This window comes from Vidua macroura, chromosome 39 (assembly GCF_024509145.1).
Source record: "Vidua macroura isolate BioBank_ID:100142 chromosome 39, ASM2450914v1, whole genome shotgun sequence".
NCBI lineage: Eukaryota > Metazoa > Chordata > Aves > Passeriformes > Viduidae > Vidua > Vidua macroura.
In genome coordinates, this window is record NC_071609.1 from 115187 (window position 1) to 142681 (window position 27495).

Consider the following 27495-nt stretch of genomic DNA (forward strand, 5'->3'; position numbering starts at 1 on the left):
GTGTCTCTGTCCCAGGTGTGTCCCCATCCCTGTCCCTGTCCCTGTCCCAGGTGTGTCCCTGTCCCCATCCCTGTCCCAGGTGTGTCTCTGTCCCTGGTGTATCCCTGTCCCAGGTGTGTCCCCATCCCTGTCCCTGTCCCAGGTGTGTCCCTGCCCCCATCCCTGTCCCAGGTGTGTCTCTGTCCCTGGTGTGTCTCTGTCCCTGGTGTGTCCCTGTCCCCATCCCTGTCCCTGTCCCAGGTGTGTCTCTGTCCCATCCCTGTCCCAGGTGTGTCCCCGTCCCTGTCCCTGTCCCTGTCCCTGGTGTGTCCCTGTCCCTGTCCCAGGTGTGTCTCTATCCCTGTCCCAGGTGTGTCCCTGTCCCTGTCCCTGGTGTGTCTCTGTCCCATCCCTGTCCCAGGTGTGTCTCTGTCCCATCCCTGTCCCTGTCCCTGTCCCGGGATCTCTCCACGTCCGGGATCAGCCAGGTCAGGGCTGTCCCTTGGTGTCCCCTGGGTGTTCCTTAGTGTCCCTCAGGTGTCCCTGGGTGTCCCTGAGGTGTCACAGGTGTCCCTCGGGGTCCCTGGGTCTCCCTTGGTGTCCCTCAGGTGTCACACGTGCCCCTCAGGGTCCCCTGGGTGTCCCTCAGAGCCCTTTGGGTGTCCCCTGAATGTCCCTTTGTGTCCCCTGGTGTCACCCAATGTCCCCTGCATGCCCCACAGTGTCCCCTGCTTGTCACAGGTGTCCCCTCAGTGTCCTTGGTGTCCCTCAGTGTCCCCTGGTGTCCCCGGGGTGCCACAGGTGTCCCACTGTCCCCTGGTCTGTCCCCAGTGTCCTTGTGGTGGCACCTCGGACTGTCCCCGATGTCCCCTGTGTGTCACGGTGCCGTGGGTGCCACCTCGGGTTCAGTGTCGCTGCTGTCCCCGGTGTCCCCAGTGTCTCCTGTGTGTCACGGTGCCATCGGTGCCACCTCGGGCTGTCACTGCTGTCCCCAATGTCCCCGATGTCCCCAGTGTGTCAGGGTGCTGTGGGTGCCACCTCGGGCTGTCACTGCTGTCCCTGGTGTCCCCTGTGGGTCACAGTGCCGTCGGTGCCACCTTGGGCTCGCTGTCGCTGCTGTCGTTGCTGTCCCCGATGTCCCCAGTGTCCCCGATGTCCCCAGTGTGTCACGGTGCCGTCGGTGCCACCTCTGGCTGTGGCTGCTGTCCCCGGTGTCCCCGATGTCCCCAGTGGGTCACGGTGCCGTGGGTGCCACCTCTGGCTGTGGCTGCTGTCCCCGGTGTCCCCGATGTCCCCAGTGTGTCAGGGTGCCGTGGGTGCCACCTCGGGCTCGCTGTCACTGCTGTCCCCGGTGTCCCCGGTGTCCCCGATGTCCCCAGTGTGTCACGGTGCCGTCGGTGCCACCTCTGGCTGTGGCTGCTGTCCCTGGTGTCCCCGATGTCCCCTGTGTGTCACGGTGCCATTGGTGCCACCTCGGACTCGCTGTCGCTGCTGTCCCCAGTGTCCCCGATGTCCCCTGTGTGTCACGGTGCCGTAGGTGCCACCTCGGGCTCGCTGTCACTGCTGTCCCCGGTGTCCCCGGTGTCCCCGATGTCCCCTGGGGTCAGGGCGAAGGGCGGTGGCAGCTCCTCGTCCGAGGAGCCCAGCGAGTCCTCGTCCCCCAGGCGTGTCCCCAAGGCCACCGCGCCGAAGGACAGCGGCCCCCGCAGCAGCCGGATCTGGGACAGGGACAGGGACAGCAGGGACAGCAGGGGACAGACAGGGGACAGCAGGGACAGGGGACAGGGGACAGAGAGGGGACAGGGACAGAGGGGACAGCAGGGACAAGGGACAGAGAGGGGACAGGGACAGCAGGGACAGCAGGGACAGGGACAGAGAGGGGATGGGACAGGGAAGGAACAAGGAAGGAACAGGGACAGGGGAGGGGATGGGGACAAGGAGGGGGACAGGGACAGGAGGGGACAAAGGCCAACAGAGAAGGGCAGGAGGGAGGACACAGGGGGAACGCGCTGTCACCAGCTGTCCCCAGGCCATGTGGCACTGAGGGGACATCGCCGGTGGCACTGGGAATGCCACCAGTGGCACTGAGGGACATTGCCGGGTGCCACCTGGGTGTCCCCAACCCCTGTCACCTCCCCCAGCTCCCCTGGATGCCACCAGGGTGTCCCCAGTGTCCCCAACATCCCCAATGTCCCCAGTTCCCCAGATGTCCCCAGTGTCCCCAGGGATGTCCCCAGTGTCCCACCTCGGCCTTGAGCTGCCGGATGTGTCCCTGCAGGTGCCGGATGTACTGTGCCCCCCGTGTCCCCAATGTCCCAGTGTCCCCAGGGATGTCCCCAGTGTCCCCAGGGATGTCCCCAGTGTCCCACCTCGGCCTTGAGCTGCCGGATGTGTCCCTGCAGGTGCCGGATGTACTGCGCCGCGTCCGAGTGCTCCAGCTGGCCCTGCAGGCGCCCCTCCTCCCGCTGGGGACACCCGGGGACACTGAGGGGACACTGCGGCCACCTGGCCCCTCCTGTGTCCCCATGTCCCCTGTGTCCTCCCGTCCCCTCCATGTCCCCATGACCTTCATGTCCGCCATATCCCCCTGTCCCCACCATGTCCCCATGTCCCCTCCATGTCCTCATGTCCCCTCCATGCCCCCGTGTCCCCCTGTCCTCTCCTTGTCCCCATGTTCCCCCAACCCCTCCATGCCCCCATGTCCCCCTGTCCCCTCCTTGTTCCCATGTCCCCCTGTCCCCATGTCCCCATGTCCCCGCAATGTCCCTTCCATGCCTCCCCGTGTCCCCTCCATGTCCCCTGTGTCCCCCATCCCCTCCATGCTCTCATGTCCCCTCAGTCCCCGTGTCCCCAATGTCCCTATGTCCCCACATCCCCCTGTGTCCCCCATAATCCCTTCCATGTCCCCAATGTCCCTCATGTCCCCATGTCCCCTATCCCCTCCATGTCTCCGATGTCCCCAATGTCCCTGATGTCCCCAGTGTCCCTCACATGTGCCCCACATCCTCCAATGTCCCCATGTCCCCACAATGTCCCCAATGTCCCCATGTCCCTGATGTCTCCCATCCCCTCCATGTCCCCAATGTCTCCAATGTCCCTATTGTCCCTGATGTCCCCATGTCCCCAATGTCCCCAATGTCCCCCAATGTCCCTGATGTCCCCCATGTCCCCCAATGCCCCCCATGTCCCCAATGTCCCCCAATGTCCCTGATGTCCCCCATGTCCCCCAATGCCCCCCATGTCCCTGATGCCCCCAATGCCCCAATGTCCCCCATGTCCCCCATGTCCCCGATGTCTCCCATGTCGCCGCTGTCCCCCATGTCCCCGATGCCCCCCATGTCCCCGCTGTCCCCCATGTCCCCAATGCCCCCCATGTCCCCGCTGTCCCCCATGTCCCCGCTGTCCCCCCGCTGTCCCCATGTCCCGTACCTGGATCTCCAGCTCTGCCACGCGTTGCCGCATCTCGGCCAGGGCGGCCATGCTGTCGGCCTCGCGCAGCCGCACGGCCATCACCTCCTCCTTGCTCTGGGGACAGCGCTGTCACCGCTCGGGGACACCAGGGGACACCCGGGACAGCCCCGGGACAGCCCCGGGACAGCCCTGCCACTCGGGACAGCGTGGGGACACCGAGGGACACCCCCAGGGACACCACGGGGACACCCAGGGACAGCCCCGGGACAGCCCTGCCACCGGGGACAGTGTGGGGACACTGAGGGACACCCCCAGGGACACCACAGGGACACCACGGGGACACCCCCAGGGACACCACGGGGACAGCTCTGCCACTGGGGACAGCGTAGGGACACCGCGGGACAGCTCAGGGACACCTTGGGGACACCTTGGGGCCACTGTCCCACCCACCCTGGGGACAGTCCGGTCCCCAGGGACAAGGCCAGGACAGCGGAGGGGATGTGGGGACAATGGGGGGACACGGGGACCCCAGAACTGACAGGGTGTCCCCAAAGGAGGGGACAGGGATGTCACCATGGGGAGGGGACAGACGTGTCACCACAGGAGGGGACAGGGATGCCACCACGGGGGTGCCCTCGGGAGGAGCCACAGGAGTGCCATGGGTCACCCCCTGTTGTCCCCAATGTCTCCAGTGTCCCCAAGGTGTCCCTAATGTCCCTAATGTCCAAGTGTCCCCACTGTCCCTAAGGTGTCCTTGATGTCCCCAACATCCCCAATGCCCCTAGTGTCCCAAATTTCCCCAATGTCCCCAAGTGTCCCTGATGTCCCCACGTGTCTCCAGTGTCCCCCAATGGCCCCAATACTCCTGATGTCCCCAACATCCCAAATGTCCCCAACGTCCCCAAGTGTCCCCAACATCCCCAGTGTCTCCAAGTGTCCCCAACATGCCCGATGTCCCCAATGTCCCCTTTGTCCCTCAATGTCCCTAATCCCCTCAATCTCCCCAATGTCCCCGGCGTCCCCACTGTCCCCAATGCTGTCCCCACTGTCCCCAACATACCCAGTGTCCCCAATACCCCTGATGTCCCCACTGTCCCCAGAGTCCCCAATCCCCCCGCTGTCCCCAATGTCCCCAATGTCCCCAATGTTCCCACTGTCCTCAATGTCCCTGATGTCCCCAATGTCCCCACTGTCCCCGCTGTCCCCAATGTCCCCAGTGTTCCCATTGTCCCCATTGTCCCCAACCTCCCCACTGTCCCGCTGTCCCCGTTGTCCCCACTGCTGTCCCCGCTGTCCCTGCTGTCCCCACTGTCCCCGTTGTCCCCGCTGCAGTCCCCACTGTCCCTGCTGTCCCCACTGTCCCTCTTGTCCCTGCTGTCCCCGTTGTCCCCGCTGCTGTCCCCGCTGTCCCTGCTGTCCCCACTGTCCCCGTTGTCCCCGCTGTCCCCGCTGCTGTCCCCACTGTCCCCACTGTCCCTGCTGTCCCCGCTGTCCCACCTTGCACTGTGCCTCGGCGTGTTTGCGGTGGCTCTCGCTGAGCTGGGCCTGCAGCCCCTGGCTCTGGGCAGCCGCGGCGCGGAGCTGCTCCCGCAGGCCGGCGCAGGCCTGCTCGGCCCGGCCCAGCACCGACCGCTGGATCCGCCCCTAGAGCCGGGATAAACCCGGGATTAACTGGGGTAAACCCGGGATTAACCGGGATAAACCCGGCATAAACCCAGCCCTGCTCCCGCAGGCCGGCGCAGGCCTGCTCGGCCCGGCCCAGCACCGACCGCTGGATCCACCCCTAGAGCCGGGATAAACCCGGGATTAACCGGGATAAACCTGGGATTAACTGGGATAAACCCGGGATTAACCAGGATAAACCCAGCATAAACCCAGCCCTGCTCCCGCAGGCCGGCGCAGGCCTGCTCGGCCCGGCCCAGCACCGACCGCTGGATCCGCCCCTAGAGCCAGGATAAACCCGGGATTAACCCAGATAAACCTGGGATTAAACCTGAGATTAACCCGGGATAATCCCAAAATTAACCTTGGATTAACCTGCAATAGACCTGAGATTGACCCAGGATTAACCTGGGATAAAGCCAGGACAGACCCCGGTCCCTCCTCTCCCAGTTCCCCCACAGTCCCTCCCAGTCTGTCCCAGTCCCTCCCAGTCCGTCCCAGTAGCTCACCTGTGTCTCCAGGTGCAGCACTCGCTGTCTCAGCTCTCTCAGCTCCATTCCCAGTTTGTCCCAGTCCCTCCCAGTCTGTCCCAGTCTGTCCCAGTTGCTCACCTGTGTCTCCAGGTGCAGCACTCGCTGTCTCAGCGCTCTCAGCTCCACCTGGGCCTGGCTCTCTCGGAGCTGCACCCCCAGCACGGCCTCGTGCAGCGCCCGCGGCTCCTTCCAGCGGCCCCCGCACACCTGGGGGGACACCTGGGCAGGTGACACACCTGGGGACACCTGAGATACACCTGGGGACACACCTGGGCAGGTGAAACACCTGGGGACACCTGAGACACACCTGGGGACACCTGAGATACACTTGGGGACACACCTGGGCAGGTGACACACCTGGGAACCCACCCTGGGACACCTGGGGACACACCTGGGGGACACCTGGGACACCAGCCAGGTGTCCCTGATGTCACTCAGCTGTCCCCAGTGGTCTCCCAAATGTCGCCAAGTTCTCACCTGCCAGCTGTCCCCGAGGTCCCCGATGTCACTCAATGCCAGGTGTCCCCAGTGTCACTCAGGTGTCCCAAATGTCCCCTGTCTCACCTGCCAGCTGTCCCCGATGTCCCCAGTGTCCCCTGTCTCACCTGCCAGCTGTCCCCGATGTCACTCAGTGTCCCCTGTCTCACCTGCCAGCTGTCCCCGATGTCCCCAGTGTCCCCTGTCTCACCTGCCAGCTGTCCCCGATGTCCCCAATGTCCCCTGTCTCACCTGCCAGCTGTCCCCGATGTCCCCAGTGTCCCCTGTCTCACCTGCCAGCTGTCCCCGATGTCACTCAGTGTCCCCTGTCTCACCTGCCAGCTGTCCCCAATGTCACTCAGTGTCCCCTGTCTCACCTGCCAGCTGTCCCCGATGTCACTCAGTGCCAGCTCCTGCAGCTCCTCCTGCAGCCGAACCACGCTGGACTCGTCCGGCAGCAGCGGCTGCCGCTGGGGACACAGGGACATCAGAGGGGACATCAGAGGGGACACAGGGACATCAGAGGGGACATCAGAGGGGACAAAGGGACATCAGAGGGGACACAGAGACACAGGGACATCAGAGGGAACATCAGAGGGGACACGGGGACATCAGAGGGGACACAGGGACACAGGGACATCAGAGGGGACATCAGAGGGGACACGGGGACACAGGGACATCAGAGGGGACACAGGGACATCAGAGGGGACATCAGAGGGGACACGGGGACATCAGAGGGGACACGGGGACACAGGGACATCAGAGGGGACATGGGGACACAGGGACATCAGAAGGGACATGGGGACACGGGGACATCAGAGGGGACAAAGGGACATCAGCGGGGACACAGGGACATTGGGGACACAGGGACATCACGGGGGACATGGGGACAGCAATGGGGACAGCAACGGGGACAGGGACATCAGGGGACAAAGGGACATCAGGGGGGCAGCAGTGGGGACAGGGGGACATTGGGGACACAGGGACACCAGGGGGGACATCGGGGACACAGGGACATCGGAGGGGACAGACAGAGGGACGTTCACAGGCCCACTTGGGACAGCTCCTGTCCCCAGAGCCACCCATGGGACCCTCCCCATCCCACTGGGACCCTGCCATCCCCGGTGCCACCCTGGTGTCCCCAGTGCCACCCCAGTGCCACCCTGGTGTCCCCATGTCTCCTTCTCCATGTCCAGGACCTTGTCCTGCGTCTCCTCGAGGGTCCCCTGTCCCCAGAGCCACCCAAGGTCCCTCCCTGTCCCCAAGGCCACCCATGGGACTCTCTCTGTCCCCAGGGTCCCCTGTGTGACACCCCCACACTCAGGGCCACTCCCTGTCCCATTGGGACCCTGTCACCCCCGGTGCCACCCTGGTGTCCCCATGTCACCTTCTCCATGTCCAGGACCTTGTCCTGCATCTCCTTGAGGGCGCCCAGGGTTTCGCTCTCGCGCAGCCGCGACCGCTCCAGCTCCGTCTCCAGGTGCGCCACGAACTCCTCGCTCAGACGGGGGTTACCCTGTCCCCAAATGTCCCCAGGTGTCACCAAATGTCCCCAGGTGTCACCTCTCCATTGTCCCCAAGCTGCTCTGACAGACGGGAGTTACCAAATGTCCTCAAGTGTCACCAAGTGTCACCTCCCCATCGTCCCTGCCTGCCATGAACTCCTCGCTCAGACGGGGGTTACCCTGTCCCCAAATGTCCCCAAGTGTCACCAAATGTCCCCAGGTGTCACCTCCCACCTGCCATGAGCTCCTCTGAGAGACGGGAGTTACCAAATGTCCCCAAGTGTCACCAAAGGCCACCAAAAATCACCTCCCCATTGTCCCCACCTGCCATGAGCTCCTCTGAGAGATGGGAGTTACCAAATGTCCCTAAATGTCACCAAGTGTCACCTCCCCATCAGCCCCGCCCACCATGAACTCCACATTCAGACGGGGGTTACCCTGTCCCCAATGTCCCCAAGTGTCACCAAAGGTCACCTCCCCATTGTCCTCACCTGCCATCAGTTCCTCTGAGAGATGGGAGTTAGCAAATGTCACCAAATGTCCCCAATGTCACCAAGTGTCATTTCCCAACTGCCACAAACGTCTCGCTCAGATGGGGGTTACCCTGTCCCTAAATGTCACCAAAGGTCACCAAGTGTCCCCAAGTGTCACCTCCCCATCATCCCCACCTGCTACGAGCTGCTCTGACAGATGGGAGTTACCAAATGTCACCAATGTCACCAAGTGTCACCAAGTGTCACCAAAGGTCACCAAAGGTCACCTCCCACCTGCCACGAAATTCTCGTTCAAGCAGGAGATACCTGTGCCACCAAATGCCACCAAATGCCACCAATGTCACCAAATGCCACCAATGCCACCAAATGTGACCAAAGATCACCTGCAGCGTTGTCACTGGGGCAGTGACACACAGGTGACACACTGACACACACAGGTGACACAGGTGACACAGGTGACACACCTGGAGCTCTCTGATGGTGCTCTGTGCCCGTCTCAGGCTCTCGGTGGCCGAGCTGCAGTGTTGTCACCGGGGCAGTGACACACAGTGACACACACAGGTGATACAGTGACACACAGGTGACACAGTGACACAGGTGACACACAGGTGACACACAGGTGACACACAGGTGACACACCTGGAGCTCTCTGATGGTGCTCTGTGCCCGTCTCAGGCTCTCGGTGGCCGAGCTGCAGCGTTGTCACCGGGGCAGTGACACACAGTGACACACACAGGTGATACAGTGACACACAGGTGACACAGTGACACAGGTGACACACAGGTGACACACAGGTGACACACAGGTGACACACCTGGAGCTCTCTGATGGTGCTCTGTGCCCGTCTCAGGCTCTCGGTGGCCGAGCTGCAGCGTTGTCACCGGGGCAGTGACAAACAGTGACACACAGTGACACACACAGGTGATACAATGACACACAGGTGACACACAGTGACACACACAGGTGACACACAGGTGACACACAGGTGACACACCTGGAGCTCTCTGATGGTGCTCTGTGCCCGTCTCAGGCTCTCGGTGGCCGAGCTGCAGCGTTGCCGCACCAGCGCCAGCTCCCGCCGGATGACGTCGTTCTCCTCGGCCTCCTGCGCCCGCGTCACCTGGCCCTGGGGACACGGGGACATGGGGACATGGGGACATTGTCACCTGGCCCTGGGGACACGGGGACACGGGGACACTGTCACCTGGCCCTGGGGACACGGGGACATCGGGGACATTGGGGACACTGGGGACACTAGGGACAGTGCCACCTCCTGCCCCCAGGGCAGAGCCAACATGGCTGTGGTGGCACTGGGGGGACAGGGAGGTGACAATGGGGACAGGGAGGTGACACCGGGAGGTGACACCAGCCCTGGGCAGTGACACCAGGGACAAGGAGGTGACACCAAGGACAGGGAGGTGACAAAGGGGACAAGGAGGAGCCAGCAGCCCTGGGAGGTGACAGTGGGGACAGGGAGGTGACAGTGGGGACAGGGAGGTGACAACGGAGGTGCCACCAGCCCCGTGGGGACCTCCAGTGCCGTTTGTCCCCTCCCCTCCCTCCCCCATCCCAAATTCCATCCAAACTCCTCCAATCGCTGCTTTTCACCCCAAATCCCAAATCCCAAACCCCAAATCCCAAACCCCAAATCCCCAAAATTCCCCAAAATCCCCCCAAAAATTCCTCAAAATCCCCCAAATCCCCCCAAATCCCCCAAATTCACTAAAATTCAAAATTTCCACAAATGCCCAACATTTCCCCAAAATTCCTCAAAATCCCCCCAAATCCCCCCAAATTTTCCAAAATTTCCCCAAAATTAACCAAAAATCCCCCCAAATAGCCGAAAATTTTCCCAAAATTCCCTCAAAATTCCCCAGAATTAAAAAAGCCCAAATTTCCCCCAAATTCCTCCAGATTTCCCAAATTCCCCTCAAAATCCCTCCCCAGACTTCCCCAAATTTCCCCAAATTTTCCCCAAATTTCTCCAAAAACCCTCAAAATCCCCCAAATTTCCCCCCAAATCCCCAAGTTTCCCCAAAATTCCCCCAAATTCCCCAAAATTCCCCAAAAAATCCCCCCAAGGTGCGCGGGAGCCTCCGGAAAAGCGGAAAGAAACGGCGGAAAAAAGGAAAAGGAGCCCAAAAGTGGGGCTGGGGGAGGGGAGGGTGGGAAAAGGAGGAGAAGGAAATGGGGAAAATTGGGGGAAAATTGGGAAAATCCGTGGGGAAAATCGGGGGAAAAATCGGGGGGGAAAATTGGGGAAAAAATTTGGAAAATTGGGGAAAAAATCAGGAAATTGGGAAAAAATCGGGAAAAAAGGGGAAAAAATCAGGAAATCGGGAAAAAATCAGGGAAAAAAAATCGGGAAAATTGGGAAAAAATTGGGGAAAATTTGAAAAAAAACCCATGAAAATTGGATACAAAATCGGGTAAAATTGGGGAAAATCAGGGAAAAAAATCGGGAAAAAAATTGGGGAAATCGGGAGAGAAACTTGGGGAAAAAATCAGGAAAATTAGGGGAAAAATGGGGAAAATCAGGAAAGAAAATTTGGATTATTGGGATTATCAGGAATATTGGGAAAATTAATTGGGGAAATCAATCAGGAAAATCAGGAAAAAAAAGGGGAAATAAATCAGGATTATTGGGGGAAAAAATTGGGAAAATCAATCGAGAATATTGGGATGATCGGGTTTTCAGGGTGATCGGGGTTATGGGGAATATTGGAGGAAAAAATCGGGAAAATTGGGAAAATCAGGAAAGAAAATCGGGAGAATTGGGAGAGGAAATCGGGAGAGAAAATCGGGAATATCGGGATGATGATCGGGATGATGATCAGGAATATCAGGGGAAAATTTGGGGAAGAAAACTGGGAAAAAATCGGGAATATCGGGAGAGAAAATGGGATGGTCGGGATAATCGGGGTTATCGGGATTGTTGGGAATATCGGGATGATTATTGGGATGGTTAGGAATATTGGGAATATCGGGATTATCAGGAATATCGGGAATATGGGGGTTATCGGGAATATCGGGATGATTATTGGGATGGTTGTGAATATCAGGAATATTGGGAATATCGGGATTATCGGGGTTATTGGGAATATCAGGATAATTATTGGGATGGTCAGGATGATTGGGATGGTCGGGAATATTGGGATTATTGGGAATATCGGGATGATTATCAGGATTATCAGGACGATCGGGGTTATCGGGAATATCAGGATGATGATCAGGAATATCCGGATGATCGGGATTGTTGGCAATATTGGGATTATCGGGATGATCGGGGTGATCGGGAATATCGGGATGATGGTGGTGGGGATGATTATTGGGAATATCGGGATGACAATGATGGGGATTGTTGGGAATATCAGGATGATGATCGGGAATATCCGGATGATGGGGATTGTTGGGATGATTGTTGGGATTATCGGGATGATGATGATGATGATGGGATTATTGGGAATATCGGGATGATGGGACTGTCAGGAATGTCGGGATTATTGGGATGAGGATGATGGGACTGTTGGGAATGTTGGCAATATCGGGAATATCGGGAAAGTCAGGATGATGGGGATTGTTGGGATGATCAGGGTTATTGGGAATATCAGGATTGTCAGGATAATTATTGGGAATATTGGGATGAATATCAGGAATATCGGGATGATGATTGGGATTGTCGGGATTATCGGGAATATCGGGAATGTCAGGATGATGATTGGGAATGTTGGGAACGTTGGGATGATGAGGATGGGATTGTCGGGATTATCGGGAATGTCGGGAATGTCGGGATGATGATTGGGACTGTCGGGATGATGATGGGACTGTCGGGACTGTCAGGACTGTCGGGATGATGATTGGGAATGTCAGGACTGTCGGGACTGTCGGGATGATGATGGGACTGTCGGGAATGTCAGGACTGTCGGGATGATGATTGGGAATGTCAGGACTGTCAGGACTGTCGGGACTGTCGGGACCGTCGGGGTGACAGTGCCAATGGCGCTGGGACCGTCGGGGCCGTACCTGGATGAGGCGATCGGCCAGGGCCGCGCTCTCCTGGGGGAGGGGACAGAGACAGAGACGGGTCAGAGACAGCGACAGCGACAGGGACAGAGGGACAGGGACAGAGTGACAGGGACAGAGTGACAGTGACAGGGACACAGGGACACAGAGACAGAGATGGGTCAGAGACAGTGACAGCGACAGGGACAGAGGGACAGGGACAGAGTGACAGGGACACAGGGACACAGAGACAGAGACGGGTCAGAGACAGCGACAGCGACAGGGACAGAGTGACAGGGACAGAGTGACAGAGTGACAGTGACACAGGGACAGGGACAGAGTGACAGGGACACAGAGACAGAGATCAGAGACAGCGACAGTGACAGGGACAGTGACACAGAGACAGGGACAGTGACAGAGTGACAGGGACACAGTGACAGTGACAATGACACAGGGACAGTGACAATGACACAGGGACAGTGACACAGTGACAGTGACACAGTGACAGTGACAGTGACACAGTGACAGTGACACTGACAGTGTCTGACAGGTGACAGTGACACAGTGACAGGGACAGTGACACAGTGACAGTGACACAGTGACAGTGTCTGACAGGTGACAATGACAGTGACACAGTGACACAGTGACACAGTGACAGTGACACAGTGACAGTGACACTGACAGTGTCTGACAGGTGACAGTGACAGTCCCAGAGGCCCCCGCGACCCCGCCCGCGACATTCCCGAATTCCTGGGGTGGGGGCTGGGTGCAAAATGGGATTTTTTTGTCCCTAAATGAGGGGATTTGGGCCCAAATTGGGGTTTTGGAGGAAAAAGAGAATTTTTGGTCCCAAAATGGGGGGATTTGACCTAAAATTGAGGGGTTTGGGCCCAAAATAAGAGAGGTTTTCGGGTTTTTTGGTGGTTTTGGGGTTTTTTGGGGGGATTTTTTGGTGTTTTTGGGCTTTTTTGGAGGTTTTTTTTGGGGGGGGGGGTTGGGGATTTTTTGGTGCTTTTGGGCTTTTTTGGGATTTTTGGGCACTTTTTGGGATTTTTTGGGGGTTTTTGGGCTTTTCTGGGTTCCATGCAGTGGTTTTGGGGTTTTTGGGCCTTTTGGGCTTGTTTCTCTTTTTTTGCTTTTTTTGGAGTTGTTTTTTTTTTTTTTTGGGTTCCATGCAGTGGGTTGGGGTTTTTTGGGGGGTTTTTGGGCCTTTTTGGGGTTTTTTATTTGGCTTTTTTTTGGGCTTTGTTTTAGGTTCCGGGCAGTGGTTTGGGGTATTTTGAGGATTTTTGTTTTTTTTTTTTCAGGTTTTGAGCTTTCTTTGGGCTTTTTTGGGGTTTGTTTTGGGTTCCGTGCAGTGCTATGGGTTTTTTTTGCTATTTTGGGTTTTTTTGTTTGTTTGTTTTGGGGCTTTTTTGGGTTTTTTTGGGGGGTTTGTTTTGGTTCCATGCAGTGTTTTGGGATTTTTCTTGGGGTTTTTGGGCTTTTTTGGGGTTTTTTGTGGGGGTTTTTGGGCTTCTTTGGTGGCTTTTTCTGGCGTTTCTTTTAGGTTCAATGCAGTGTTTGGGGTTTTTGGGAGCGGGTTGGGATTTTTGGTTTTTTTTTTGTTTCCATGCAGTGCTTTGGGGTTTTTGGGTTTTGTTTGGGTTCCATGCAGTGTTTCAGGGTTTTTTGGGGTTTGTTTTGGGGTTCCATGTGGTGTTTTGGGGTTTTTTGGGTTTGTTTTTGGGTTCCATATGGTGTTTTGGGTTTGTTTTTTGGTTCCATGCAGTGGTTTTGGGTTTTTGGGGTGTTTCTGGGGTGGTTCTGGATTCCATGCGGTGTTTTGGGGTTTTTTGGGGTGGTTTTGGGTTCCATACGGTGTTTTGGGTTTTTCTTTTTGTTCCATGCAGTGTTTTTGGGTTTTTTTTGGGGCTTTTGGGGTTTTCTGGGGAGGTTTTTTGGTTCCATGTGGTGTTTTGGGGTTTTTTTTGGTTGGTTTTTTTGTTCCATGCAGTGTTTTTGGGTTTTTTTTTGGGCTTTTGGGGTTTTTTGGGGAGGTTTTTTGGGGTCCTCACCTTCTCCAGGGTCTCGATTCGCTGCTTCAGGAGCCGATTCTCGGAGCGGAGCCGCTGAGGGGACAGAGGGGACAGAGAGGGGACAGAGAGGGGACAGGGAGGGGACAGGGAGGGGACAGAGAGGGAACAGGGAGGGGACAATGAGGGGACAGGGAGGGGACAGAGAGGGGACAGGGAGGGGACAGGGAGGGGACAATGAGGGGACAGGGAGGGGACAATGAGGGGACAGGGAGGGGACAGGGAGGGGACAGGGAGGGGACAATGAAGGGACAGAGGGGACAGAGAGGGGACAGGGAGGGGACAATGAAGGGACAGAGGGGACAGGGAGGGGACAGGGAGGGGACAGGGAGGGGACAGAGAGGGGACAGGGAGGGGACAGAGGGGACAGAGAGGGGACAGAGGGGACAGAGAGGGGACAGGGAGGGGACAGGGAGGGGACAGGGAGGGGACAATGAGGGGACAGAGAGGGGACAGGGAGGGGACAGGGAGGGGACAGAGAGGGGACAGGGAGGGGACAATGAGGGGACAGAGAAGGGACAGAGAGGGGACAGGGAGGGGACAGAGAGGGCAAAGAGAGGGGACAGAGAGGGGACAGGGAGGGGACAATGAAGGGACAGAGGGGACAGAGAGGGGACAGGGAGGGGACAGGGAGGGGACAGGGAGGGGACAATGAAGGGACAGGGAGGGGACAGAGAGGGCACAGGGAGGGGACAGGGAGGGGACAGGGAGGGGACAATGAAGGGACAGGGAGGGGACAGAGAGGGGACAGAGAGGGGACAGGGAGGGGACAGGGAGGGGACAGAGAGGGGACAGAGAGGGGACAATGAAGGGACAGAGGGGACAGAGAGGGGACAGAGAGGGGACAATGAGGGGACAGAGAGGGGACAGAGAGGGGACAGAGAGGGGACAATGAGGGGACAGGGAGGGGGCAATGAGGGGACAGAGAGGGGACAAAAGGACATTAGCCCAGGAAAGGGGGAGGGGATGTCCCCAAGTGTCACCAACTCTGGGGACAGCCTGGGGATAGCCAGAGTGGCTTTGGTGGCCCTGGGGTGGCTCCAATGGCCATGGGATGACCCCACAGTGTCCCCAGCTGTCCCCAGATGTCCCAGGTGTCACAGGTGTCCCCGCTGTCCCCAGGTGTCCCCGATGTCCCCGGGTGTCCCAGCTGTCCCCAGGTGTCCCAGGTGTCCCCTCATGTCCCCAGATGTCCCCTCATGTCCCCCAGATGTCCCCAGGTGTCCCAGATGTCCCCAGGTGTCCCAGATGTCCCCGGGTGTCCCCAGGTGACCCAGGTGTCCCCTCATGTCCCCTCATGTCCCCAGGTGTCCCCTCATGTCCCCAGGTGTCCCCGTGTCCCACCTTGATCTCGATCTGCTCCTCCATCTCTTTGCTCTTGAGGGCGGCGTATTCCTTCTCCAGCCTGGGGAGGGGACAGGGACACGGGACAATGGGGACAATGGGGACAATGGGGACAGGGACACGGGACAATGGGGACAATGGGGACAATGGGGACAATGGGGACAATTGGGACAATGGGGACAGGGACACGGGACAATGGGGACAATGGGGACAATGGGGACAATGGGGACAGGGACACGGGACAATGGGGACAATGGGGACAATGGGGACAATGGGGACAATTGGGACAATGGGGACAGGGACACGGGACAATGGGGACAATGGGGACAATGGGGACAATGGGGACAGGGACACGGGACAATGGGGACAATGGGGACAATGGGGACAATGGGGACAATTGGGACAATGGGGACAGGGACACGGGACAATGGGGACAATGGGGACAATGGGGACAATTGGGACAATGGGGACAGGGACACGGGACAATGGGGACAATGGGGACAATGGGGACAATGGGGACAATGGGGACAGGGACACGGGACAATGGGGACAATGGGGACACGGGGACAATGGGGACAATTGGGACAATGGGGACAGGGACACGGGACAATGGGGACAATGGGGACAATGGGGACACGGCGACAATGGGGACAGGGACACAAGAACAGGGACATGGGGACAATGGGGACAGAGGGGACAGGGACAGCTGGGGACAGGGAAAGGGACACAGGGGACAATGGGGACAGGGACAGGGACACAGGGACAGGGACAGCTGGGGACAATGGGGACAGAGGGGACAGAGGGGACAGAGGGGACAGGGACACAAGGACAGGGACACGGGACAATGGGGACAATGGGGACAATGGGGACAATGGGGACAGGGACCCAGGAGACAATGGGGACAGGGACAGGAACAGCTGGGGACAATGGGGACAATGGGGACACAGGGACAGGGACACAGGGACAGAGACACAGAGGACAGCTGGGGACAATGGGGACCAGGACAGGGACAGCTGGGGACAATGAGGACAGGGACACAGACAGCTGGGGACATGGGGACAGCTGGGGACAGCTGGGGACAATGGGACAGGGACAGGAGGTGACACAGGTGACACAGGGACAGGAGGTGACAGAGGTGAAACAGGGACAAGAGGTGACATAGGTGACAGAGGGGACAGGAGGTGACACAGGTGACAGGTGACACAGGTGATACAGGGACAGGAGGTGACAGGTGACACAGGTGACAGGTGACACAGGTGACACAGGGACAGGAGGTGACACACAGGTGACACAGGTGACAGGTGACACAGGTGACGCAGGGACAGGAGGTGACACAGGTGACAGGAGCTGACACAGGTGACACAGGGACAGGAGGTGACACAAGTGACACACAGGTGACACACAGGTGACACACAGGTGACACAGGTGACAGGTGACACAGGTGACAGGGGACACAGGCACAGGTGGCCCCTGACCTCTTCATCCTGCGGGGGTTGTACTTGACCTGGCAGGCGCGCAGGATCAGCTGGTCCGGGCACGAGTCGAACTGGTGCGGGATCACCTTCTGGAAGTACTGCGGGAGCGGCGCGGGGAGAGCCCGGACGGGGAGGCGGCACAGAAATGGGGAATTCGGAACAAAAATGGGAATTTGGAACGAAAATGGGGAATTCAGCACAGAAATGGGGAATTCGGAACAAAAATGGGAATTTGGAACAAAAATGGGGAATTTGGAACAAAAAATGGGGAATTCAGCACAGAAATGGGGAATTCGGAACAAAAATGGGAATTTGGAACAAAAATGGGGAATTTGGAACAAAAAATGGGGAATTCAGCACAGAAATGGGGAATTCGGAACAAAAATGGGGAATTCGGAACAAAAATGGGAATTTGGAACAAAAATGGGGAATTCAGCACAAAAATGGAGAATTCAGCACAAAAATGGGGAATTCAGCACAAAAATGGGGAATTTGGAACAAAAATGGGGAATTCAGAACGAAAATGGAGAATTCAGCACAAAAATGGGGAATTCGGAACAAAAATGGGAATTTGGAACAAAAATGGGGAATTCAGAACAAAAATGGGGAATTCAGCACAAAAATGGGGAGATTCAGCACAAACTGGGCAAAACCCCACCCAGAATGAGGGAAACCCAGAACAAAACGAGGATAAACTCATCCCGTTGGCAAACCCACCCCAAACCTCATCCTAAAATCCATCCACTGACCAAACCCACCCCAAACCTCATCCTAAAATCCATCCACTGACCAAACCCACCCCAAACCTCATCCTAAAATCCATCCACTGACCAAACCCACCCCAAACCTCATCCTAAAACCCATCCACTGACCAAACCCACCCCAAACCTCATCCTAAAATCCATCCCATTGACCAAACCCACCCCAAATCCCATCCTAAAACCCAGTGACCAAACCAACCCCAAATCCATCCCATTGACCAAACCCACCCCAAAACTGATCCTAAACCCCATCCATTGACCAAATCCACCCCAAATTCCACCCCACTGCCCAAACCTACCCCATTGCCCAAGGCCACCCCATTGCCCAAGGCCACCTCATTGACCAAACCCACCTTAAGGCCACCTCAAGCCCATCCCATTGACCAAGCCCACCCCAAACCCACCCCACTGACCAACCCCACCCCACTGACCAAGCCCACCCCACTGACCAACCCCATCCCATTGCCCAAGCCCACCCCAAGGCCACCCCACCCCAAACCCACCCCACTGACCAGCCCCACCCCACTGACCAAGCCCACCCCACTGACCAACCCCATCCCATTGCCCAAGCCCACCCCAAGGCCACCCCACCCCAAACCCACCCCACTGACCAACCCCACCCCACTGACCAAGCCCACCCTACTGACCAACCCCATCCCATTGCCCAAGCCCACCCCAAGGCCACCCCACCCCAAACCCACCCCACTGACTAACCCCACCCCACTGACCAAGCCCACCCCAAGGCCACCCCACCCCAAACCCACCCCACTGACCAAGCCCACCCCACAGACTAACTCCACCCCACTGACCAAGCCCACCCCATTGCCCAACCCCACCCCACTGACCAAGCCCACCCCACTGATCAACCCCCCCCCACTGACCAAGCCCACCCCACTGACCAAGCCCACCCCATTGCCCAAGCCCACCCCACTGACCAACCCCACCCCACTGACCAAGCCCACCCCAGGCCACCCCAAGCCCACCCCACTGACCAAGCCCACCCCATTGCCCAAGCCCACCCCACTGACTAACCCCACCCCACTGACCAAGCCCACCCCAGGCCACCCCAAGCCCACCCCACTGACCAAACCCACCCCAGGCCACCCCACCCCAAACCCACCCCACTGACCAAGCCCACCCCACTGACCAAACCCACCCCACTGACCAAGCCCACCCCACTGACCAAGCCCACCCCAGGCCACCGCAGGCCAGCTGGTACCTGGGACATGCCCTCCATGTCCAGCTGCACCAGCTCGGCCTGGTTGAACTGCAGCAGGGCCATCCCCACGCGGAACACGATCTCCAGCCCCTGCCGCGGCCCCGCCCGGTCAGCGCGGCCACCGCGGGGCCACCGCGGCCACCGTGGGGCCACCCCGGGTCAGCGCGGCCACCGCAGGGCCACCGTGGGGCCACCATGACCATCCCGGGGCCACCCTGGGTCACTGAGGCCGCTCTGGGGACACCTTGGGTTATCCCCGGGTCACCACGACCACCCTGGGACCACCCTGGGCCCTGGGATTTGGTCAAACCAAACCCATTTTTGCGGAGTTTGATCCATTTCAAACCCATTTTTGAGTGATTTGATCAAACCAAACCCATTTCTGAGGGACTTGGTCAAACCCAAACCCATTTTTGAGGGATTTGATCCACCCCAAACCCGTTTTTGAGTGTTTTGATCCACCCCAAACCCATTTCTGAGTGATTTGATCCACCCCAAACCCGTTTTTGAGTGATTTGATCCACCCCAAACCCATTTTTGAGGAGTTTGATCCACCCCAAACCCATTTCTGAAGGATTTGATCCACCCCAAACCCATTTTTGAGGAGTTTGATCCACCCCAAACCCATTTTTGAGGGATTCTGACTGCCCCCAAGCCCACGTTTTGGGTCGGAAGGGGCCGATTTTGGGCTACCTCGTACATGAAGATGTCGAAGACGCGCGTGGCCACGGGCAGGGGGAAGGTGGTGAGGAAGAGCGTGAGGAACCAGGACGAGGCGTACATGGAGGTGAGGAAGCTCTGCGAGCGGAAGTGCACGTTCAGCTCCGGCAGCTGCTCCTGCGGAACGCGGGAATTGGGGTCGGATGTGGGGAGAGAAACGGGAATTGGGGAGAAAAATGGGAATTTGGGGAGAAAAACGGGAATTTGGGGTTGGATTGGGGAGAAAATGGGAATTTGGGGAGAAAAACGGGAATTTGGGGAGAAAAAACGGGAATTTGGGGTTGGATTGGGGGAGAGAAACGGGAATTGGGGGAGAAAAACGGGAATTTGGGGTTGGATTGGGGAGAAAATGGGAATTTGGGGAGAAAAATGGGAATTTGGGGTTGGATTGGGGAGAAAATGGGAATTTGGGGAGAAAAATGTGAATTTGGGGAGAAAAATGGGAATTTGGGGTTGGATTGGGGAGAAAATGGGAATTTGGGGAGAAAAACGGGAATTTGGGGTTGGATTGGAGGGAGAAAATGGAAATTTGGGGTTGGAGAAAAATGGGAATTTGGGGTTGGATTTGGGGATGAAAACGAGAATTTGGGGTCAGACAAAAATAGGAATTTGGGGTTGGATTCAGGGACAAAAATGGGAATTCAGGGTTGGATAGGAACAGGAAATGGGGTCAGACAAAAATGGGAATTTGGGGTCAGACAAAAACGAGAATTCAGGGTCGGACAAAAACAGGAATTTGGGGTCAGACAAAAATGGGAATTCGGGGTCGCACAAAAACAGGAATTTGGGGTCAGACAAGATTGGGAATTCGGGGTCAGACAAAAATGAGAATCTGGGGTTGGTCCCTGTCCCCACGGTGTCCCCGTCCCTGTCCCTGTCCCCACGGTGTCCCCATGGTGTCCCTATCCCTGTCCCCATGGTGTCCCTGTCCCCATGGTGTCCCCATCCTGTCCCTGTCCCCTCTGTCCCTGTCCTTGTCCCCGTCCCCTCTGTCCCCTGTGTCCCTGTCCCTGTCCCCACGGTGTCCCTGCCCCCTCTGTCCCCTGTGTCCCTGTCCCCTCTGTCCTCTGTGTCCCTGTCCTTGTCCCCACGGTGTCCCCACGGTGTCCCCACAGTGTCCCCTCTGTCCCCTGTGTCCCTGTCCCCACGGTGTCCCCGCTGTCCCCACCTGCAGCAGGAACTCGAACTGGTAGATGCAGAGCCCCAGCTCGGCCATGCTGGGCTTGAAGAGCTCGCGCAGGCGGTACTGCTGCATGAGGCGCACGAAGACGCTGAACGCCTCCTCCTCGGGCATCTGCGGGCAGGGGCAACATGCAATTCCCAAAAAAACATGGAATTCCCAAAAAAACCTGCATTTCCCAGCAAAATCCCCACAATTCCCAGCAAACGCTGAACGCCTCCTCCTCGGGCATCTGCGGGCAGGGGAAACACACAATTCCCAAAAAAACACGGAACTCCCAGCAAATCCTGGAATTCCCCATCAAAAATCCCGCAATTCCCAGCAAATCCTGGAATTCCCCATCAAAAATCCCACAATTCCCAGCAAAATCCCGGAATTCCCAGCAAAATCCCCACAGTTCCCAGCAAACGCTGAACACCTCCTCCTCGGGCATCTGCAGGCAGGGGAAACACGGAATTCCCAAAAAACCACGGAATTCTCAGCAAATCCTGGAATTCCCCATCAAAAATCCCACCATTCCCAGCAAAATCCTGGAATTCCCAATCAAAATCCCTGGAATTCCATCAAAATCCCCACAATTCCCATCGAACGCTGAACGCCTCCTCCTCGGGCATCTGCGGGCAGGGGAAACCCGGTATTCCCAAATAAACACGGAATTCCCCAAAAACATGGAATTCCCAATCAAAAATCCTGGAATTCCCCGTCAAAAATTCCACAATTCCCAGCAAAATCCTGGAATTCCCAGCAAAATCCCCACAGTTCCCAGCAAACACTGAACACCTCCTCCTTGGGCATCTGCGGGCAGGGGAAACACGGAATTCCCAAAAAAACACAGAATTCCCAGCAAAATCCTGGAACTCCCATGGAACTGATGGAATTCCCATCAAAATCCCCAGAATTCCCAGAAAAAAAACCCAGAATTCCCAGAAAAAAACACCAAAATTCCTAAAAAAACCCCTGGAATTCCCCAAAATCCACCAAATTTCCCAGAAAATCCACCAAAACTCCCACAAAACCAACACTGAAATTCCCAGAAAAAACAAAACAAACCCGGAATTCCCAGAAAAACCACCAAAATAGCCACAAAAAGCACCGGAATTCCCAAAAAAAGCCCGAAATTCCCATAAAAAATCCCGAAATTCCCAAAAAGCCCTGGAATTCCCATAAAACATCCCGGAATTCCCAGAAACGCCCGGGGGCCCACCTGCATGAGCAGCAGTCCCACGATGAAGGCGCTGCCCTGGCAGTAACCGACCTCGCGATCCACCAGAGAATAGGCCTGGAGAAGGTCCAGGGTCACCTTCAGCACCCTGAGGAACATCTGTCCCACCCCTGGCAGTGTCCCCAATGTCACCTTCAGCACCCTGAGGAACATCTGTCCCACCCCTGGCAGTGTCCCCAATGTCACCTTCAGCACCCTGAGGAACATCTGTCCCACCCCTGGCAGTGTCCCCAGGGTCACCTTCAGCACCCTGAGGAACATCTGTCCCACCCCTGGCAGTGTCCCCAATGTCACCTTCAGCACCCTGAGGAACATCTGTCCCACCCCTGGCAGTGTCCCCAATGTCACCTTCAGCACCCTGAGGAACATCTGTCCCACCCCTGGCAGTGTCCCCAGGGTGTCACTTTCAGCACCCTGAGGAGCATTTCCTGCCCCACCTCCTGTCTCTGTCCCAGTGTCCCCAGGGTCACCTTCAGCACCCTGAGGAACATCTCCTGGCCCTGTTCCACCTCAGATCCCTGTCCCAGTGTCCCCAGGCTGTCACCTTCATGACGTTGAAGAGCACCTCCTGGCCCTGTCCCAGTGCCACCCCCAGCAGTGTCCCCAGGCTGTCACCTTCATGACGTTGAAGAGCACCTCCTGGCCCAGGCTGTCCTGGCCCTTGAAGAAGTCGTGCTCGGGGTAGGTGCGGGCGATGTCGCGGCGGATCAGGCGCTCGCAGGGCGACGACATCCGCAGCAGCTCCGAGTACTGCGCCTTGAGCGGCAGCTCGGCCGCGCTGCACAGCAGCTGCCACACGATGGCCCGGAAGTGCTGCGGGATCCCCTTGCGGATCAGCTCCTGGGACACGGTGATCCCAAATGTCACCCCAAATCCCAAATGGGACCCCAAATGGGACCCCAAATGGGACCCCAGATCCCACTGTCCCTGCTCCAGGGCACAGCAGCTGCCACACGATGGCCTGGAAGTGCTGCGGGATCCCCTTGCGGATCAGCTCCTGGGACACAGTGATCCCAAATGTCACCCCAAATGTCACCACAAACCCCAAATGTCACTCCAAAACCCAAATGGGATCCCAAACATGACACCAAAGTCATTGTCCCCAGATCTGCTGCTCCAGGGCACAGCAGCTGCCACACGATGGCCCGGAAATGGGGCAGGATCCCCTTTGGGATCAGCTCCTGGGGACACACATACCCCAAATGTGACCCCAAACATGACCCCAAACCCCAAATGTGACCCCAAACATGACCCCAAACATGACCCCAGACCCAAACATGACCCCAAACCCCACTGTCCCTGCTCCCGGCACCACGGTGGCCCAGAAGTGATTTGGGATCCCCTTTGGGATCAGCTCCTGGGGACACTGGGGACACTGAGGACACGGGGTCAGGGTGACCCCAAACGTGGGATGCTCGAAGCAGGACCCAAGCCGTGTCCTCCTGTCGGACAAACCCATCCCAAAACGTGTCCAGGTGACCAAACCGGCCCCAAAACCTGAGCCAAGGGGACAAATCCACCACAAGACCCAACAAATTGGGCAAATCCATCTCAAAACACAACAAATTAGTGAAATCCATCCCAAAAAAACGACCCTTTGGGAAAAAATCCAGCACAAAACCCAACAAATTGGACAAAACTCCACCCGAAAACCCAAAAAATTGGAGAAATCCACCCCAAAACCCAACAAATTGAAGAAATCCATCTCAAAACCCAACAAATTGGACAAAAATCCATGCAAAACCCAACAACTTGGACACATCCACCCCAAAACCCAACAAACTGGACAAATCCATCCCAAAACCACCTTGAGCAGCTTCTCCTTCTTCTTCCTCCACTCGTCCCACTCGTTGACGATGCGGCCCCAGAGGATCCAGGTGTCCTCCTCCAGGTGGCTGAGGTTGGACGAGGCCGAGGAGCTGGACACCAGCGAGGAGCCGCTGTTGCGCCGCGAGCCGTTCACCGAGCGCATCGACTTGGAGTCGGCCTCCAGCAGCCTGGGGAGAGCCAAAACTTACCCAAAACTCAGCCAAAACTCACGTGAAACTCACCCAAAACTCACCCAGAACTCACCCAGAACTCACCCAGAACTCACCCAAAACTCACCCAAAACTCACCCAGAACTCACCCAAAACTCACCCAAAACTCACGTGAAACTCACCCAAAACTCACCCAAAACTCACGTGAAACTCACATGAAACTCACCCAAAACTCACCCGAAACTCACGTGAAACTCACATGAAACTCACCCAAAACTCACCCGAAACTCACGTGAAACTCACGCAAAACTCACCCAAAACTCACCCGAAACTCACCCAGAACTCACCCAAAACTCACCCAAAACTCACCCAGAGCTCACCCAGAACTCACCCAGAGCTCACCCGAAATTCACCCTGAAAGTCACCCAGAGCTCACCCAGAGCTCACCCAAAGTGTGCCCAGGGCAGGTGGCAGTGACCCAAAACTGCCACCAAAATGTGCCCAGAGAGGCTGGGAGTGACCCAAACCTGACCTGGAGAGAGTGACCCAAAACTGACCCAAAATTGAACCAAAATGTGCCCTGGGCAGGTGGGAGTGACCCAAAACTGAACCAAAACTGACCCAAAATGCCTCCAAAGGAGATGGGAATGACCCAAAAATGACCCAAAATGTGCCCAAAGGAGGTGGGACTGACCCAAAATGTCCACAAAGGAGATGGGAGTGACCCAAAAATGGAGATATTCCACCCAAACATGGAGATATTTTCCCCAAAATCGATATATTCACCACAAAAAATGGAGATATTCCAACCCAAACATGGAGATATTTTCCCCAAAATCGATATATTCACCACAAAAATGGAGATATTCCCCCCAAAACATGGAGATGTTCCTCCTAAAACCTCTCCAAAAATGGAAATATTCCCCCGAAAATGACGCCAAAAATGGAGCTATTGCCCCAAACCCAAACAACATCAATTTTAATTCAAATTCCTGCCCCCTATAAAGGGCAGAAAATATAAAATATTCTTTGTTTGTTCACTGGTTCTGCTCCTCCAGCTTGGCCAAAACTCCAATATCTCCAAAAATGGAAATATTCTCCCAAAAATAGAAATATTCCTCCTAAAACCACTCCAAAAATGGAAATATTCCCCCTAAAATTACTCAAAAAATTTAAATATTCCCCCCCTAAAAAGACCCCAAAAAATGGAGATACTCCACCAAAAATTGAGATACTCCACAATAAATGGAGCTATTCACCCCAAAAAAATGGAAATATTCTCCTAAAATGACCCCAAAAATGGAGATATTCTCCCCCAAAAATTCAGATATTCCACCCAAACATGGAGATATTCTCCCCAAAAAAGGAGATATTCCTCCTATAAACCACTCCAAAAATGGAAATATTCCCCCAAAAATGGAGCTATTGCCCCAAAACCCAAACAACATCAATTTTAACTCCAATTTCTGCCCCATTGAAGGGTAGAAAATATAAAATGCTCTTTGTTTGCTCACCGGTTCTGCTCCTCCAGCTTGGCCAGCAGCTGCAGCTCGTCGGGGCTCAGCGCCCTCCCCCGGGGCTGCCGGGGAGCCCGAGGGCCCCTCCAGGCTCCAGGAGCCGGGGGCTGCCGGCAGGAGAGGCCATGGCCCGGCCCGGGATCACCTGGGGGGGAAAAAAATCACATTGCAGTCCAAAAATGCACCTCAGAGTCCCAAAAATGCACCTTGGAGTCCAAAAATGTACATATTTCACCCTGAAAAAGTTCCCACTGCAGCCCAAATCCCAGATTTCCCCAGGGCCCCTCCAGGCTCCAGGAGCCGGGGCTGCCGGCAGGAGAGGCCATGGCCGGCCCGGGATCACCTGGGGGGGAAAAAAAATCACATTGCAGTCCAAAAAATGCACCTTGGAGTCCCAAAAATGCACCTCGGAGTCCCAAAAAATGCACCTCGGAGTCCCAAAAATGTACAAATTTCAGGCTGAAAAATTCCCACTGCAGCCCAAATCCCAGATTTCCCCAGGGCCCCTCCAGGTGATTCCGGGCTGGCCATGGCAGCCCCGGCTCCTGGAGCCTGGATAAAAAAAATCACATTTCAGTCCAAAAATGCACCTCGGGAGTCCCCAAAAATGCACCTCGGAGTCCCAAAAATGCACCTCGGAGTCCCAAAAAATGCACCTCAAGTCCCAAAAATGCACATATTTCAGGCTGAAAAATTCCCATTGCAGCCCCCAAATCCCGGATTTCCCCAGAGCCCCTCCAGGCTCCAGGAGCCGGGGCTGCCATGGCCGGCCTGGGATCACCTGGGGGGGGATAAAAATCACATTTCTGATGGGAAAAAATCACATTTTCAGTTGGGAAAATGCACATTTCAGTTGGGAAAATGCACATTTCTGATGGGAAAATGCACATTTCTGATGGAAAAAATCACATTTCTGATGGAAAAAATCACATTTCTGATGGGAAAATGCACATTTCTGATGGGAAAATTCACATTTCTGGTGGGAAAATGCACATTTCTGATGGGAAAAATCACATTTCAGATGGGAAAAATCACATTTCAGGTGGGAAAATGCACACTGGAGTCCCAAAATTCCCATTGCAGCCCCCAAATCCCAGATTTCCCCAGGGCCCCTCCAGGCTCCAGGAGCCGGGGCTGCCATGGCCGGCCCGGGATCACCTGGGGGAGGGGAAAAAATCACATTTCAGCCTGAAAAATGCACATTTCAGGCCCAAAATCCTCTGGTTCAGCCCAAAAAATTCCCATTGCAGCACCAAAAATTCACATTGTAGCACCAAAAATTCACATTGTAGCACCAAAAATTCCCATTGCAGCACCAAAAAATTCCCATTGCAGCACCAAAAATTCCCATTGTAGCACCAAAAATTCCCATTGTAGCATCAAAAATTCACATGGTAGCACCAAAAATTCCCATTGCAGCACCAAAAATTCCCATTGTAGCACCAAAAATTCCCATTGCAGCACCAAAAATTCCCATTGCAGCATCAAAAATTCCCATTGTAGCACCAAAAATTCCCATTGCAGCACCAAAAATTCCCATTGCAGCACCAAAAATTCCCATTGCAGCACCAAAAATTCCCATTGTAGCACCAAAAATTCCCATTGTAGCACCAAAAATTCACATTGTAGCATCAAAAATTCACATTGTAGCATCAAAAATTCCCATTGTAGCACCAAAAATTCACATTGTAGCACCAAAAATTCCCATTGCAGCACCAAAAATTCACATTGTGGCATGGAAATCCGATATTTAATCCACGTTTCAGCCCCAAAATCCTCTGGTTCTGCCCAAAAATCCCAGATTTAATCCCACATTTAGCCCCCCAAATCCCAGATTTTGACACCGGAATTCCACTTTTGAGCCTCAAAATGTCACATGGCAGCCCCAAAATCCTCTGGTTCAGCCCAAAAGTTCCCATTGCAGCATTAAAATGTCACTT

General features: G+C 56.1%; 1 protein-coding gene across 1 annotated transcript; it reads right to left on the reverse strand.

Moving 5' to 3' along the window:
* Nucleotides 1-201: 201 nt before the first annotated feature.
* EVI5L (ecotropic viral integration site 5 like) lies at nt 202-25783 on the reverse strand. The gene is made up of 20 exons (XM_054002346.1): nt 25762-25783; nt 25553-25700; nt 23867-24056; nt 22675-22899; nt 22042-22116; nt 20826-20951; nt 19631-19774; nt 18938-19027; nt 16958-17055; nt 15483-15543; nt 14121-14174; nt 12085-12117; nt 9056-9187; nt 7450-7578; nt 6440-6532; nt 5664-5792; nt 4888-5034; nt 3409-3504; nt 2349-2444; nt 202-1697 (listed from the first exon to the last, which is right to left on the reverse strand). Exons 1-20 carry the CDS (start codon nt 25781-25783, stop codon nt 1503-1505), a joined length of 2283 nt encoding a protein of 760 aa, XP_053858321.1. The 3' UTR covers nt 202-1502.
* Nucleotides 25784-27495: the final 1712 nt, after the last annotated feature.